Source organism: Lemur catta, chromosome 5 (assembly GCF_020740605.2).
Source record: "Lemur catta isolate mLemCat1 chromosome 5, mLemCat1.pri, whole genome shotgun sequence".
In the NCBI taxonomy this organism is placed as follows: domain Eukaryota; kingdom Metazoa; phylum Chordata; class Mammalia; order Primates; family Lemuridae; genus Lemur; species Lemur catta.
In genome coordinates, this window is record NC_059132.1 from 34613180 (window position 1) to 34625427 (window position 12248).

General features: G+C 60.1%; 1 protein-coding gene across 1 annotated transcript; it reads right to left on the bottom strand.

The window, feature by feature from the left end:
* Window positions 1–35: 35 nt before the first annotated feature.
* On the bottom strand, window positions 36–5644 carry RHO (rhodopsin). The gene is made up of 5 exons (XM_045551518.1): window positions 5202–5644; window positions 2989–3157; window positions 1431–1596; window positions 1060–1299; window positions 36–223 (listed from the first exon to the last, which is right to left on the bottom strand). Exons 1-5 carry the CDS (start codon window positions 5560–5562, stop codon window positions 113–115), a joined length of 1047 nt encoding a protein of 348 aa, XP_045407474.1. The 5' UTR covers window positions 5563–5644; the 3' UTR covers window positions 36–112.
* Window positions 5645–12248: the final 6604 nt, after the last annotated feature.

Here is a 12248-nt window from a genome sequence, read left to right on the forward strand (position 1 = left end):
AGCCTGTGTGACCTCGTTCCGTCCAGGTGCCACTCCTGCTGGGGTGGCAGTGGCTGGGGGTGGGGGAGGGGTGGGAGGCTCCTACAGTCGGCCACAGAGTCCTTGGCAGGGCTTAGGCCGGCGCCACCTGGCTGGTCTCCGTCTTGGAGGCGGTGGTGGAGGCCTCATCGTCACCCAGTGGGTTCTTGCCGCAGCAGAGCGTGGTGATCATGCAGGTCCGGAACTGGAAGGCAAGGAGCATGAGTCAAGGTCAGGCTCGACCCCACGGGGGTGGCCAACTGGCATGGCTGGCAAGAGACACCTCCGACTTCTCCTCTGCTCTGCCCCTCACAGCCTCCACCCCCTCTCAGTCTGGCTCTCTGGGGGGCACTTGCTAAGCTTGCCTTCCTTGCCCTCAGAGATGCCAGGGACTGAGCACATGCAGCTGGGTCACCAACGACATTTCATGGTGCCGTCTGTGTGCCAAGGGCGACTGTAAATTATCTCATTTAATCTGAGAGTGTGGGATTCTTCCTCTTTTTGTGGGTGAGTAAACTGAAGCCCAGAGGGGGGAATTGACTTGCTCAAGGCCGCCCAGCCAGCAAATGGCAGAGCTCACCCCAGACACCAGGTCCCCCCACAGTCAGGGAGTCGAGTCTGCAGAGAGACTTTGTTACAGGACTGCTCTGTCCCTTCATCCTGCAGGTAAGACTTTTTAGCTCCTTGCTCAATTTTACAGAGCCTGGCACCAACCCCTTCCCAGGCTGGGGCCGTTCGACTTTTACAGCGGGCTTCCGGAACCATCTGGACCTGTGCGTCTCACCCTTGAGCGAGCGTCTGAGCCACCCGGGGGGCGTTAGAGCTGCAGTTCCCGGGGCCACCCTGATATTCTGATCCAGCAGGTCCAGGCAGGGCCCAGGAATCTGCATTTCTCAACAAGCTCCCCACCAAGGCTACTGACCCGTGAGCCCCGCCACCTGCAGCCCTGGTGGGGCCCCACTGCCCTGTCCTGGGCTTAGCTTGTCCTCGGCAGGCAGTGCCTGCAGCCCGGGAGACGGGGCCCTCCCGCCCCGCAGGCACCTGCTTGTTCATCATGATGTAGATGACGGGGTTGTAGATGGAGGCGCTCTTGGCAAAGAATGCCGGGAGGGTCATGAAGATGGGGCCGAAGTTGGAGCCCTGGTGGGTGAAGATGTAGAACGCCACGCTCGCGTAGGGCACCCAGCAGATCAGGAAGGCGATGACCATGATGATGACCATGCGGGTGACCTCCTTCTCCGCCTTCTGGGTGGTGGCCGATTCCTGCTGCTGGGCGGCTGCCTGCAGGGACACAGGACTGCTGTCCGGACCGCCGCTCCTCAGGGACAGGGGCTGGGGCTCAGCCCAGCGCGGGAGCTGCGGGCGCGCGTTGGGGCGGGGCCCTCAGAGCCACGCGGCTGCCCCCGCCGTACCTCCTTGACGGTGAAGACCAGCTGCCCGTAGCAGAAGAAGATGACGAACATGGGGATGAAGAAGTGCACCACGAACATGTAGATGACGAAGGACTCGTTGTTGACCTCGGGCTTGAGCGTGTAGTAGTCGATCCCACACGAGCACTGCATGCCCTCGGGGATGTACCTGAGGGTGAGGGTGCGTGGGAGGGTGAGGGAGGCCCCACCTTCAAGGGACACCCTGCCGTGTGGTTGGCCCCTCTCTGGGCCTCACGTTCCCCCTCTGTAACCGGGGATGATAAATGTCCTCTGGGCTGGGTGTCTGAGGAGGGCATTGATGGAGATGTGTCCTCATGCACGTTGCAGAAACCGTGCTGTTTTACTGTTTGTTTGGTGGCTGGGTCACCAGGTGAGAGCACCCAGTCTGTCCCTGCAGTGCCCGCCCCGGCATCACCCCTTTCTTCTGCCACTGCTGACCTGCTCAGCATCTTTCTTTCTTTTTTTCAGACAGGGTCTCACTATGTTGCCCAGGCTGGTCTCAAACTCCTGGGCTCAAGCAATTCTCCCACCTCAGCCTCCCGAGTAGCTGGGACTACAGGCATGCGCCACCACCCGGCTACTGCTCAGCTTTTCGTCACCAGACCTGCTGCCCTCTGGCGCCCCAGGTGGGCCTCAGGCCACTCGGGCAGAGACTGGTGGGCAGGACGGCAAAGCCCCCACGCCCTGTGTTTGAGGCAGCCTGCACAGACCCGGGTCTTCCCAGGGATGGGGTAAGAAAATTTTCTAGGACAAAGATAGACACACGGGATGTCTGTGCAGCTCTGGAAGTAGGAGGCCCAGGCCACGCAGTTAGGACGTTTCAGTGATTTCTGAGAATGGCGACGGGGACAGACCTCAGGAAACCCAGAGTGCCCACTGGCTGTGCCTACGGAGGACTGAACCGGGCCAGGCTGGAGAAGATGGGGAAAGAGGGGAGAGCTTGGATTCAGCACGGGGTGAGAAGGGGACCCCAGGAAGACTGAAAGAGGAGGAAAGGGAGGAGTCAGTGGGGATTTTCCGGAAGCAGAGAAACATGGGGCCTTGGGAACCAGAGTCACCAGTCTGGTTGTCCAAACCACTGTACCCACCTTGTCTCATCTCACTGGGAGACAGTGGTGTGGAGGTTGGATAGGACCTAGTTCCCAGGGGCCACAATGTCACCACCTGCACCACCAGCACCCCAGGTGCTGAGGTCCAAGGTCGGAGGGAGCTGCCTGAGGCCCTGGACCAAAGAGGATTGGAATTTGGCCCTGGCTTAGTCGGGGATTAGGGGCACACGGCCAAGGGGAAGGGTCAGGGCATCTTGGGTTCTCCTTGACGTGGGGCCCCAGGAGGTGGGACCAGCCCCATAGCAACATTAGGGCCTGTTTCCCTCTCCTTCTGTCCTAAACCCCTACCCTGGGAACATTGCCTGGGTGGGCACTGGGGCCAGGGACATCTGAGGCTATCTAGAACCAGATAGCCCTGGGTTTGAATCCTGACCGGGGACCCTACAAAGTGTCCCTGGAAACCCTCCTTGTCTTCTGCTCAATGCCGTTACCTGGACCAGCCGACCAGAGGGGGCGCGGCACAGGCCAGCGCCATGATCCAGGTGAAGACGACGCCCATGATGGCGTGGTTCTCCCCGAAGCGGAAGTTGCTCATGGGCTTACACACCACCACGTACCGCTCGATGGCCAGCACCACCAGGGACCACAGGGCAATTTCACCTGCAAGGCACTCGCAGTCGGTCAACACACCACCCACCCGGACCCCACCGCCTGTCCTCCTGGATGGGGAGAGGGTGGCTGAGGAGGCGGCCGGGAAGGGACAGGAGGGGACCTTGAGGACGGAGAGGGCTTGCATGTTGAGAGGAGGAGGGAAGGGGCAGGGGCCACGTGCCGCGGGACAGTGAGCAGAGAAACTCCAAGGAATCGGGGAAGTTAGTCTGTGTAGAGCTCTGGGTTTGTGAGGGACCCTGGAATCAGATTGGGGGTCACGGCAGCCCCGGGAGCCGCACAGTCTCTGCAGAAGAACTCAGGCCTCACGGGGCAGCAGGCTTTGTTCCTGTTGGAAGGAAGTGCGAGGGCGGCGGAAACCCGGAGTTGGAGTCCTTCCCTCTCTCTCCCTGCTAGGGAAATGAAATGACCCGGCGTGTGGGCCCATGAGGCGCCAGGCAATTGCTTTGCCCAGAGGAGGGAGATGATGGCATTCAGACATCTGCCCTGCTGCACCCTAAGAAATTCAACAGGGAGGGTGGCCATGTACTCAATCAACCAAGCTGTGACGTTTCTGAGAGTGAAAGGGGACACTACTAGTAATTATTCCTGGATGATAGCTGTAAACTAGGACTGACCATGCAGAGGAATGATCACCTGTATGTGACACCCCCGCCTTCTGGCCAGAGACTGGGTGATCTGTGATCACTGGAGGTAACAAATACCCAGCGATGGCCAGAGAGTCGCTGAGCATGGCACGGAGGCAGCATCCTGGCCCCGCGAGGGAGAGAGAAGACGAGAGGCTCTGGCTGTTGCTAAGCTGTCCCCGTGCCCCAGCTGTCTCCTCCTGCTTCCCAGGGGTGACACCCCTGGATCTGAGCCAGGAGATCCGGGCTCTCATCCCTGCCCTGCTGCATCCTAAATGAGTCTCCTCCATTCTCCCTGCCTTGGTCTTCTCATCTGCTGAATGGGATCTATTACCCTGCAGCCCTGCAACCTCCATCAGTTTTCTAGTCGAAAGAGGAGAAAATATTTGTTGTTTTTTTTTTTTTTTTTTTTTTTGAGACAGAGTGTCACTTTGTTGCCCGGGCTAGAGTGAGTGCCGTGGCATCAGCCTAGCTCACAGCAACCTCAAACTCCTGGGCTTAAGCGATCCTACTGCCTCAGCCTCCCGAGTAGCTGGGACTACAGGCATGAGCCACCATGCCCGGCTAATTTTTTTGTATATATATATTTTTTAGTTGGCCAGATAATTTCTTTCTATTTTTAGTAGAGACGGGGTCTCACTCTTGCTCAGGCTGGTCTCGAACTCCTGACCTCGAGCGATCCACCCGCCTCGGCCTCCCAGAGCTAGGATTACAGGCGTGAGCCACCGCGCCCGGCTTAAAGAGGAGAAAATATTTGGAAGCATCTTTCAAAGCTGCGGATCGGCCCACAGGTCTAACGCCTCCCTACAACAGGGGTTGCTTCCTCCAGGGATGCGAGTCCCCAGCATGAACAGCACTCAACACATCAGAGAGGCCGGAGGGGCACTCACAATCAGGTGGTCTGGGAAGGGAGTCAAATAGTTGCTGGGCTGGGGGGACTCATTGCCCAGTGACTGGGAGACTGAGAATCCGCCTCCCGCCTGGGCGCCCCGCCGGGTCTGTCCCACCACGGCTGCCCCAAGGGCAACAGAGGCTTGGGGTTCAGAACATGACCTGAGAGCCACATCGATGGGGATTCCAAACCCAGCTCTGCCCCCGTCCCCATGTGAATCCCAGCAAGGCCCTTGACTTCTCTGAGCCTCAGTTTCCCTACTGTGAAATGAGACAAGGGCACCACTCTGAATGAGACCGATGCCCGCCCTCTGCAAACAGCAGTCTGGCCTGTCCCCACGAATAGTGACTGTTGACTGAATACATGAGGGCTTTGGACAATGCCGATGGGAGGGAAGGGGAGGGGAAAAGGCCTCTCAGCCCCCACCCTCAGCCAGGGCCTGTCCCCAGACCCCTGCAGGCTCCCCGGCTCCTGTGCGCCCCCAACCTGCACCCCCAACCTGCACCCCGGCTCATACCGCCCAGCGTGGCAAAGAAGCCCTCCAAATTGCATCCTGTGGGCCCAAAGACGAAGTATCCGTGCAGAGAGGTGTAGAGGGTGGTGGTGAAGCCCCCGAAGACCATGAAGAGGTCGGCCACGGCCAGGTTGAGCAGGATGTAGTTGAGGGGCGTGCGCAGCTTCTTGTGCTGGACGGTGACATAGAGCGTGAGGAAGTTGATGGGGAAGCCCAGCACGATGAGCATGAACATGTAGGCGGCCAGCATGGAGAACTGCCACGGCTCCGCCAGGTAGTACTGCGGGTACTCGAAGGGGCTGCGCACCACGCCCGTGGCGTTGGAGAAGGGCACGTAGAAGTTGGGGCCCTCTGTTCCGTTCATGGCTGCGGCCCCTGCGGCTGCCCCGAGGGCTGCTCCAACCCAAGAACGCTGCCGAGGCCTGAGCTCAGCCTCCCAGGGCTCCGGCTGGACAACTCCCGGCTCTGACCCCCCCCAGACCCTTATAAAGTGACCTCCCCTCCCTAAGCTCCCGGCTGAATCAGCATCTGGGAGATTGGGGTGTAATAATCATATTAATCCCTACTGCGGCTACTGGGGGCCTAATTGGCTTCCAAGAGGGGCCAAGGTGACACCAGGCGGAAGCCTGGGGTCAGGGAGGAAGGTGTCAGGACCCTGGGAACAGGAAAGAGGGTGCCCCAACTTGTCTGTCCCAAGGCCCCCCCAGAATCCTCTGCCCAGCTCAGTCTGGGGCCTTGGCCTGGCATAGGGACCTGGGGACTCCATGCCATTTCCCACGGCCTACCACGAGCTGAGGTCAAGTCTTTCTCTGGACTGGACCATGAGCGCCCGGGTGGCAAGAGGCTCTCTGGTCATTGTTTCAGTCTCTCATCCCTCACGCAGTGCCGCACCTATTCCCTCCCTCCGCAGGCCGCCACCAGCTCCTCTCGCCCGGCAGGAGCCCCGTGAGAGCAGGGCCGCACCTGCCAGCTTGGGTTCTCCGGGGCCAGACACACAGCCTGGCGCAGCCCGGGAATCCATCACTGTTTGTTGCATGGAACTGGAATCCATTCGCTCACTGGTTCATTACCATTCATGTGCAGGCCGCAGGGACACAGAGACGGGGGAAGAGACGAGGAGCTTAGGGGCTGAGGAGGATGCAGATGTGGGAGAAGCAGACCCGCCCAGGGCAAGGCCAGCCTGAGGACGCAGCCCAGGGAGGCATGTCTGGGCCTCTGGACAGGGGAGTGCTTTCCCAGATTTCTGGGCGGGGAAGTCCCCCAGCGGGGACAGCTCTGATGGGTCCTCAATGCCAACCCCAGGAACCTGGATTTATCCAGAAGGCAGCGGGCAGTGGCTTGGGCAGATCTTGGGGAGCAGAAAGGTAACTTAAATTCCCCCAAAAATAGAGTGGCGGGAGGGAGGGCCGATGGAGGGGGCGACTGGAACAGAGGGGACAGAGCCCCTCAGGGCTGGGGCCTGCAGTCTCGAGGGGTGACTGGCCCTGGAGACAGGCCTGTTGGACGCTGCAGCAGGCAGGGCCCTGTCTGGGGGGTCTGCTCAGCCACGTGGGGCTCAGCTGCCCCACGGCAGGCAGCCCTGTGAGGGCTAGACCCAGGACAGCAGGGAGGAAAGAGTAGGAGCTTTGGGGGCAGGTGGCCTGGGGCAAATGGAGGCCCTACCCGGGCAGGTCCCCCGCCCTGAGCTGCACAAAGAGCAGGTCCACACCCCCAGGAAGGAAGTAGGGTAGCTGGGCTGGCCCAGGCCTAGGGGCGCTCCATGACAACCATCCAGCTACCCCGTGTCTATCGAGCACCTGCTGTGTCCCAGACAGGGAGCTTGGTTCCGGGGGACACACAGGGGACAAGAAAGACCAAGCATCTGCCCACAAGAAGCCAGCATGTCTGGGGGTGGGGTGGGGGTCATAGCCAAGGAATTAAACAAATGACAACAGGGAACGATCAGTGGTGACCTGCTCCCCACACGCTGAGTGCGGGAAGCCCACTCTGAGGGGAAGCTTGAGCTGGGGACAGAACGATGGGAGGAGGCTGTGGGGAAAGGCGTCCAGGCAGAGGGAACTGCAAGTGCAGAGGCCCTGAGGCTGGGGGAGAAAGCCGGCCAGCACGGTCCCCGGCCCCAGGACGTGGGTCCCTAAGCTCTCTCTCGCCCAGTCTCTCTTCTCACCCAGATTCCCAGGTCTGCCTGCTCGGAGAAGGGCCCCTTCCCGCCAGCCCAGCTGGGCTGCAGGCCCTGCCTGTCCTGGGTGGTGTCAGGGTCTAGCAGGGCTTGGCACACGGGGGGTGCGGCTGGGCTTGTGGGGTGCAGCCTCTCGCAGTTTAAGGTGCTTGGCGGCGATTAGGCCCAACGCTAATGAGGTCAAGGTGGAGGGTTTGATTCTGACGTGGCCCTGGTGGCCAGACGGGGGGGCACACTGGATGCTCTGGGTCAGCGTCACTCTGCCCTGGCCAGGCTGAGCCCTGGCCCCGCACAGCTCAGCAGCACCTCAGCGCCTTGCTTGTCACCTGGTGGGGAAACTGCTTGGGAGCTTATTTGCGTTCTGTTCATGTGTTCTGTGCCCATCTCCCAGGGGAGCCCCCGAGGGGGCCTGGGTCTGTCCGGAGCCCGCGTGGTGCCTGGCGTGTAGTAGGAGCCTCGTGAACGGTCTTCCCTGCACTGGAAGGCGCTGGGGTTTCCGTGTTTTGTTTACTGATGTATCCTCAGGGCCTGGCACATAGAAGGTACTCAAAGAATATTTGTTGAATGAACGAGTGAGTGGGTGGATGGATCTAGATTATCTCAGTAAGTACCTCTCTCTGTCTCAGGTTCCTCCTCTGTGAGAGAGTTTCTCAATCCCAACCTCAGGGGGTACTAAAATCATTGAGGTGCTCAATATTCTGTAAAGCTTGACAGAAGATTTAAAAAAAAAAATGGTCTTTATTCAGAGCAACAGGCACAAAGTGAACTGGAAAGGTCATTAGAAGTCACCTACTCTTGGCCGGGCTCCACGGCTCACAGCTGTAACCCTAGCACTCTGGGAGGCCGAGGCAGGTGGATCATTTGAGCTCAGGAGTTCGAGACCAGCCTGAGCAAGAGTGAGACCCTGTCTCTATTTAAAAAAATAGGAAAAAAATAAAAAAAGAAGAAGTCAGCTACCCTCCCTGCTACACCCATTTTGCAGATGGAAAGACTGAGGCCCAGAGTCGGCTGGGAGTCACCCAGGTCACGTGACGGGTCAGAGACAGCCTGGGCCATAACCACATGGTCACCTGGGCTTGTGGGGTATCGCCCACACACAGCCAGGTCTCCGTCAGGGGCAGCTCTCAGGCAAGTCCACCCACGAGCACAGTGTGGAAAGAAGGTTTAGCTGGGGAGGTAGGAGGGCCCTAGCCTGAGCCGCAGGCCTGGGGAGCAGTGGAGGCCCGAGGGGAGAAGGTGGAGTCTAGCAGCTCGTCCCGCTGCCCCCTCTGGGCCTCGGAGTGCTGTGACCTGAAACCCTGGGCGACTCACACACCTGCAGGGTACACGGCCTGCTTCCCCACCGCGGCCCGGGCCTCGGCCCGGACCTTTCCGCTCAACTTCCCTGTCCTCCCTCGTGGGCAAGGCTCCTCACACCCGCTCCCGCCCGGCTCCCCTCCCTGTGCCTCAGTTGCCCGCTCTGCAGGTGGGAATGACAGTAGTGCCTGCCTCGGCGGCTGCGGCAGTGCTCCTTAAGGACTCCTCTCTTCCCCAGTGTCCTTCGGGTCTCTGCCCCCACACGTGTCCTGGGAGAGGCCTCCCCAGCCGCCGGCCCACCAGGCCACCCATCGCGTTTGGTTGCTACGGGCTACTTGGCACCGTCAGCGACGTCTCATTCGTCCTCTTACTGGCCGACCGCCCCTCTCTCTGGAACACAGGGCCGGCCTGTTCACGGCGGCACCCCACCCGGGCTCGCCCCCACGGTGCTCAGTAAACATTTGTCCACTGAGTGAACAACTCCTCCGACCCCTGTGAGGAGGGGCCCACTCTCCTCTGGGACCGAGGAATCTGCGGCTGAAAGCGTTGAGTTTCCTCAGCAGAGCCGGCATTTGAACCCAGGTCTGACTAGCACCCCCTCATGTACGGGGCAGCCAGAGAGGACCCATGGTGTGGGCGGTGATCAAGTGCAAGTGCGGGGCAGCTTCTGAGCCATTGTCCCCTCCAGCTGCCCCTCAGTTGGGGAAGAGCTGCGAGGAGCTGCAGGGGTGCGGATGGGGCCCTGGGGTCGGCTGTCTGAAGACAGGTGCAGCCATCTTGGGAGCCCCTCTGGAGCCCAGGTGCAGCTCTCACTGCCACAGAGGATTAGGGGCTTAGCTGGCAGCGCACAAATAGCTCTTAAGCCTCCGCAGGAGCGGAGTTGCTGGGTCAGCAGCCTCCTCCTCCTCCTTCCTTACCACCCCTCACCGGCTTAGCCCCACCTGGCTGCGTCACCAAGGCTACGTGTGGTCTTAGACAGAGCCGCAAATGTCAAGAGGGAATAAGGGTGGGAGACAGACCAACCCTCCTTCCCTCCACCCCCCTTCCCTCTTACCCTAACATTTGCCAAACTCCTTCCAGACACGAGGCCCTGGGCCGGGCACTGACATGGATCCTACAGTCCCTGCCCTCCAGCAGCTCCCGGTCTCCCGAGGGCAGCAGACAGGGAAGAACTAAGAACAGCTGGAGATGGGAGTTTGCTCCCGGCCCTAGTGCCAGGGGACCCCCAGGGAGCAGGCGGTGGACCAGGAGGCCGCTGGGAGGCTCCCCAGAGTGGCTGGCCTCGGAAACAGCCTTCCGGACAGGCAGCGGGGAAGGGCCAGCTGGGCGTGGCGGTGCTGGGGCCCCAGAGTGGCATGATGGGGACAGAGACCAGGCCTACGAATAGGGATGTTAGCTGGCTGGCAGTGTGGAGCCTCTGTGGGTGACAAGCAGGGGGAGGCGTGAGCAGGTTTCCATCCTAGGAAAATGTTCTGGAGTCTGGGTGGAGGAGTGCCAGGGGTCCTGGGGCTGAGTGCCCCGCCCAGTGGTGGCCTCTGCTGAGGCCATCTGCCCAGCTCGCCTCTGCCATGGGCACACCGACCCCAGCCAGGGAGGGACACGGCAGCCACCTTGGGGAAGAGGCACCTGCCCACCTGTGCGGGGGCCACAAGGAGCTCCTGGCTTCACAGCCTTGCTTAGAGACGGGAAACCAAGACCCAAAGACACTCGCTGGCCGAGGCAGGACCAGCGTCAGGGCCACCTAAGGTTGCCAATCCTTTTCTTCCTCCTCCTTCCGAGGATGTAGGCACAATGTTGAACACTTGGAGGCAGGATCAGGATCGAGTCCCATCCTGAACCACCAGCAAACTGTGCAGCCCCCGGTGGTCGCTCGTCTCTCTGGGCCTATCTCCTCTCAGTTACATGGGCATCTCCATATCCCTGTGGTGCCTTCCTCGTCACGGGAGGGCTTGATGGGGTTGAGCCCCCTTCACAGACTCAGACTGAGGCTGGCACCTCAGTGTCCCACCAGGAGGGGGCCCTTTTGTGCAGCTGTGGAAACTGAGCCTCAGCGAGAGCACCAGACTTCAGCAAGAGGCAGACCGGGTGGGGACAGGAGAGGGGCAGAACACGGTGCTCACGCGCACTCGGGTTAGCATGCCGCCTTGGCTCAGTGCCTATTTGTGAATGAAAGAAAAGAGAACGTTGCCAAGCCTCAGTTTCATCATCTGCATGATGGGCAGCCTTGGAGGCTGCTGAGGACGAGACGTGGTGAAGCGCGAAGTGCGTAGTGTGGAGCCGGGAACTCAGGAAGTGCTCCACTCCAGTGGAGTGCTCCTCCCGAGCTCAGCCCGCCCTGGGCAGCCAAGGGTGCTGCAGGCTCTGGCGGGCCCCTTCCCTGCCTCTAGCCAGGGACCATCTGATCTGTCACTGTGATTGACTGTTGGGGAGCTGGAGCTGTTTTCTTCTCCTGCTCCCCTCTTTTTCCCAGCCATATGCAAATGATTTCAGTTCAAGTAACGCACTAATGGAAACCCTAACACATTAATAAATGTTTAGCGAGTGAGAGCATGCATGATCGAAGTAATTAGACACTCAGTGGAGGAGCTCTGTTGGCACAACTGTCTGGCTCCCTTTCTTCGTTTTCCTCCATCGTCTCCAAAGAGAGATGCCAAGGGAGGCGGGGCGGAGAGGCTGGGCTGGGTTGGGGCAGGGTTCCTGGGCTCTGGCACTTTCCACCGGTGACCTCTGCAGCTGTTGCCCTCTCTGGGTCTCAGCATCCTTGTCCCCCCATGGCACATCTGTCCCGCCCTGCCCCCCTCACAAATGAGCTGTAAGGTACCCACCCTGCATCGTGAGGGCTGGTTTTCAGTATGGCCACGGACAGCCCAGTTGCCTTTCTCCCGCGTGTGTCTAGGGCTCTCCGGCTCTGCAGAAAGCCTCCATCAGGGAGGGCGTGGGCCAAGGGAGCAGGGCCTCCCCTCGGGACCCCAGGAACCCCCGCCCCAGCCGCACTGGCAGTCATGGCTCTTCCTTCACAGGGCTGCTGTGAGACCCGAGACCACATGTGACTGTGGCTGGCGCACAAAAGGTCCCTGATAAACGTGTGCTTTGCTTCCCCAGCTTCCCACCGGCTGCCCCTCCCAGGCCCCCGAGCTGCTGGACTGGACACTGTTGGTGCCCAAGGGAACACACTTTGGTGGGCTGGAGTCTCACGTGCCAAGGAGCTGGAGGGAAGGGGGCAAGCCTCAGCTGGGTTGGGGACCCTCTGCGGGGCTGGGGGAGGTGGCGGGAGGAGGGAGGCTCCAGAGCCCAGGGCAACAGCCCTCCCCTCGACCAGGTTAGCACCCGGGAGCCTCGCCATCTTCTTTGGAGCCAGGTATCTTATTTTCTTAAGACGGATGCCCATTAAACCAAAATAAATAAACAAAAAAGTACCCACTCTCCTACCCCTTCCCAGATTGCCATTTCGATGAGATTAAATTTTAAGAGCACACAAATGTAATGTTCCTTTCGGATCAAATTAGAAACAGGTGCACTTTTGCATAAGGAAATTAAGTTGCAGACAATATGAAGATTTGCTAAAATGCAGACACTGA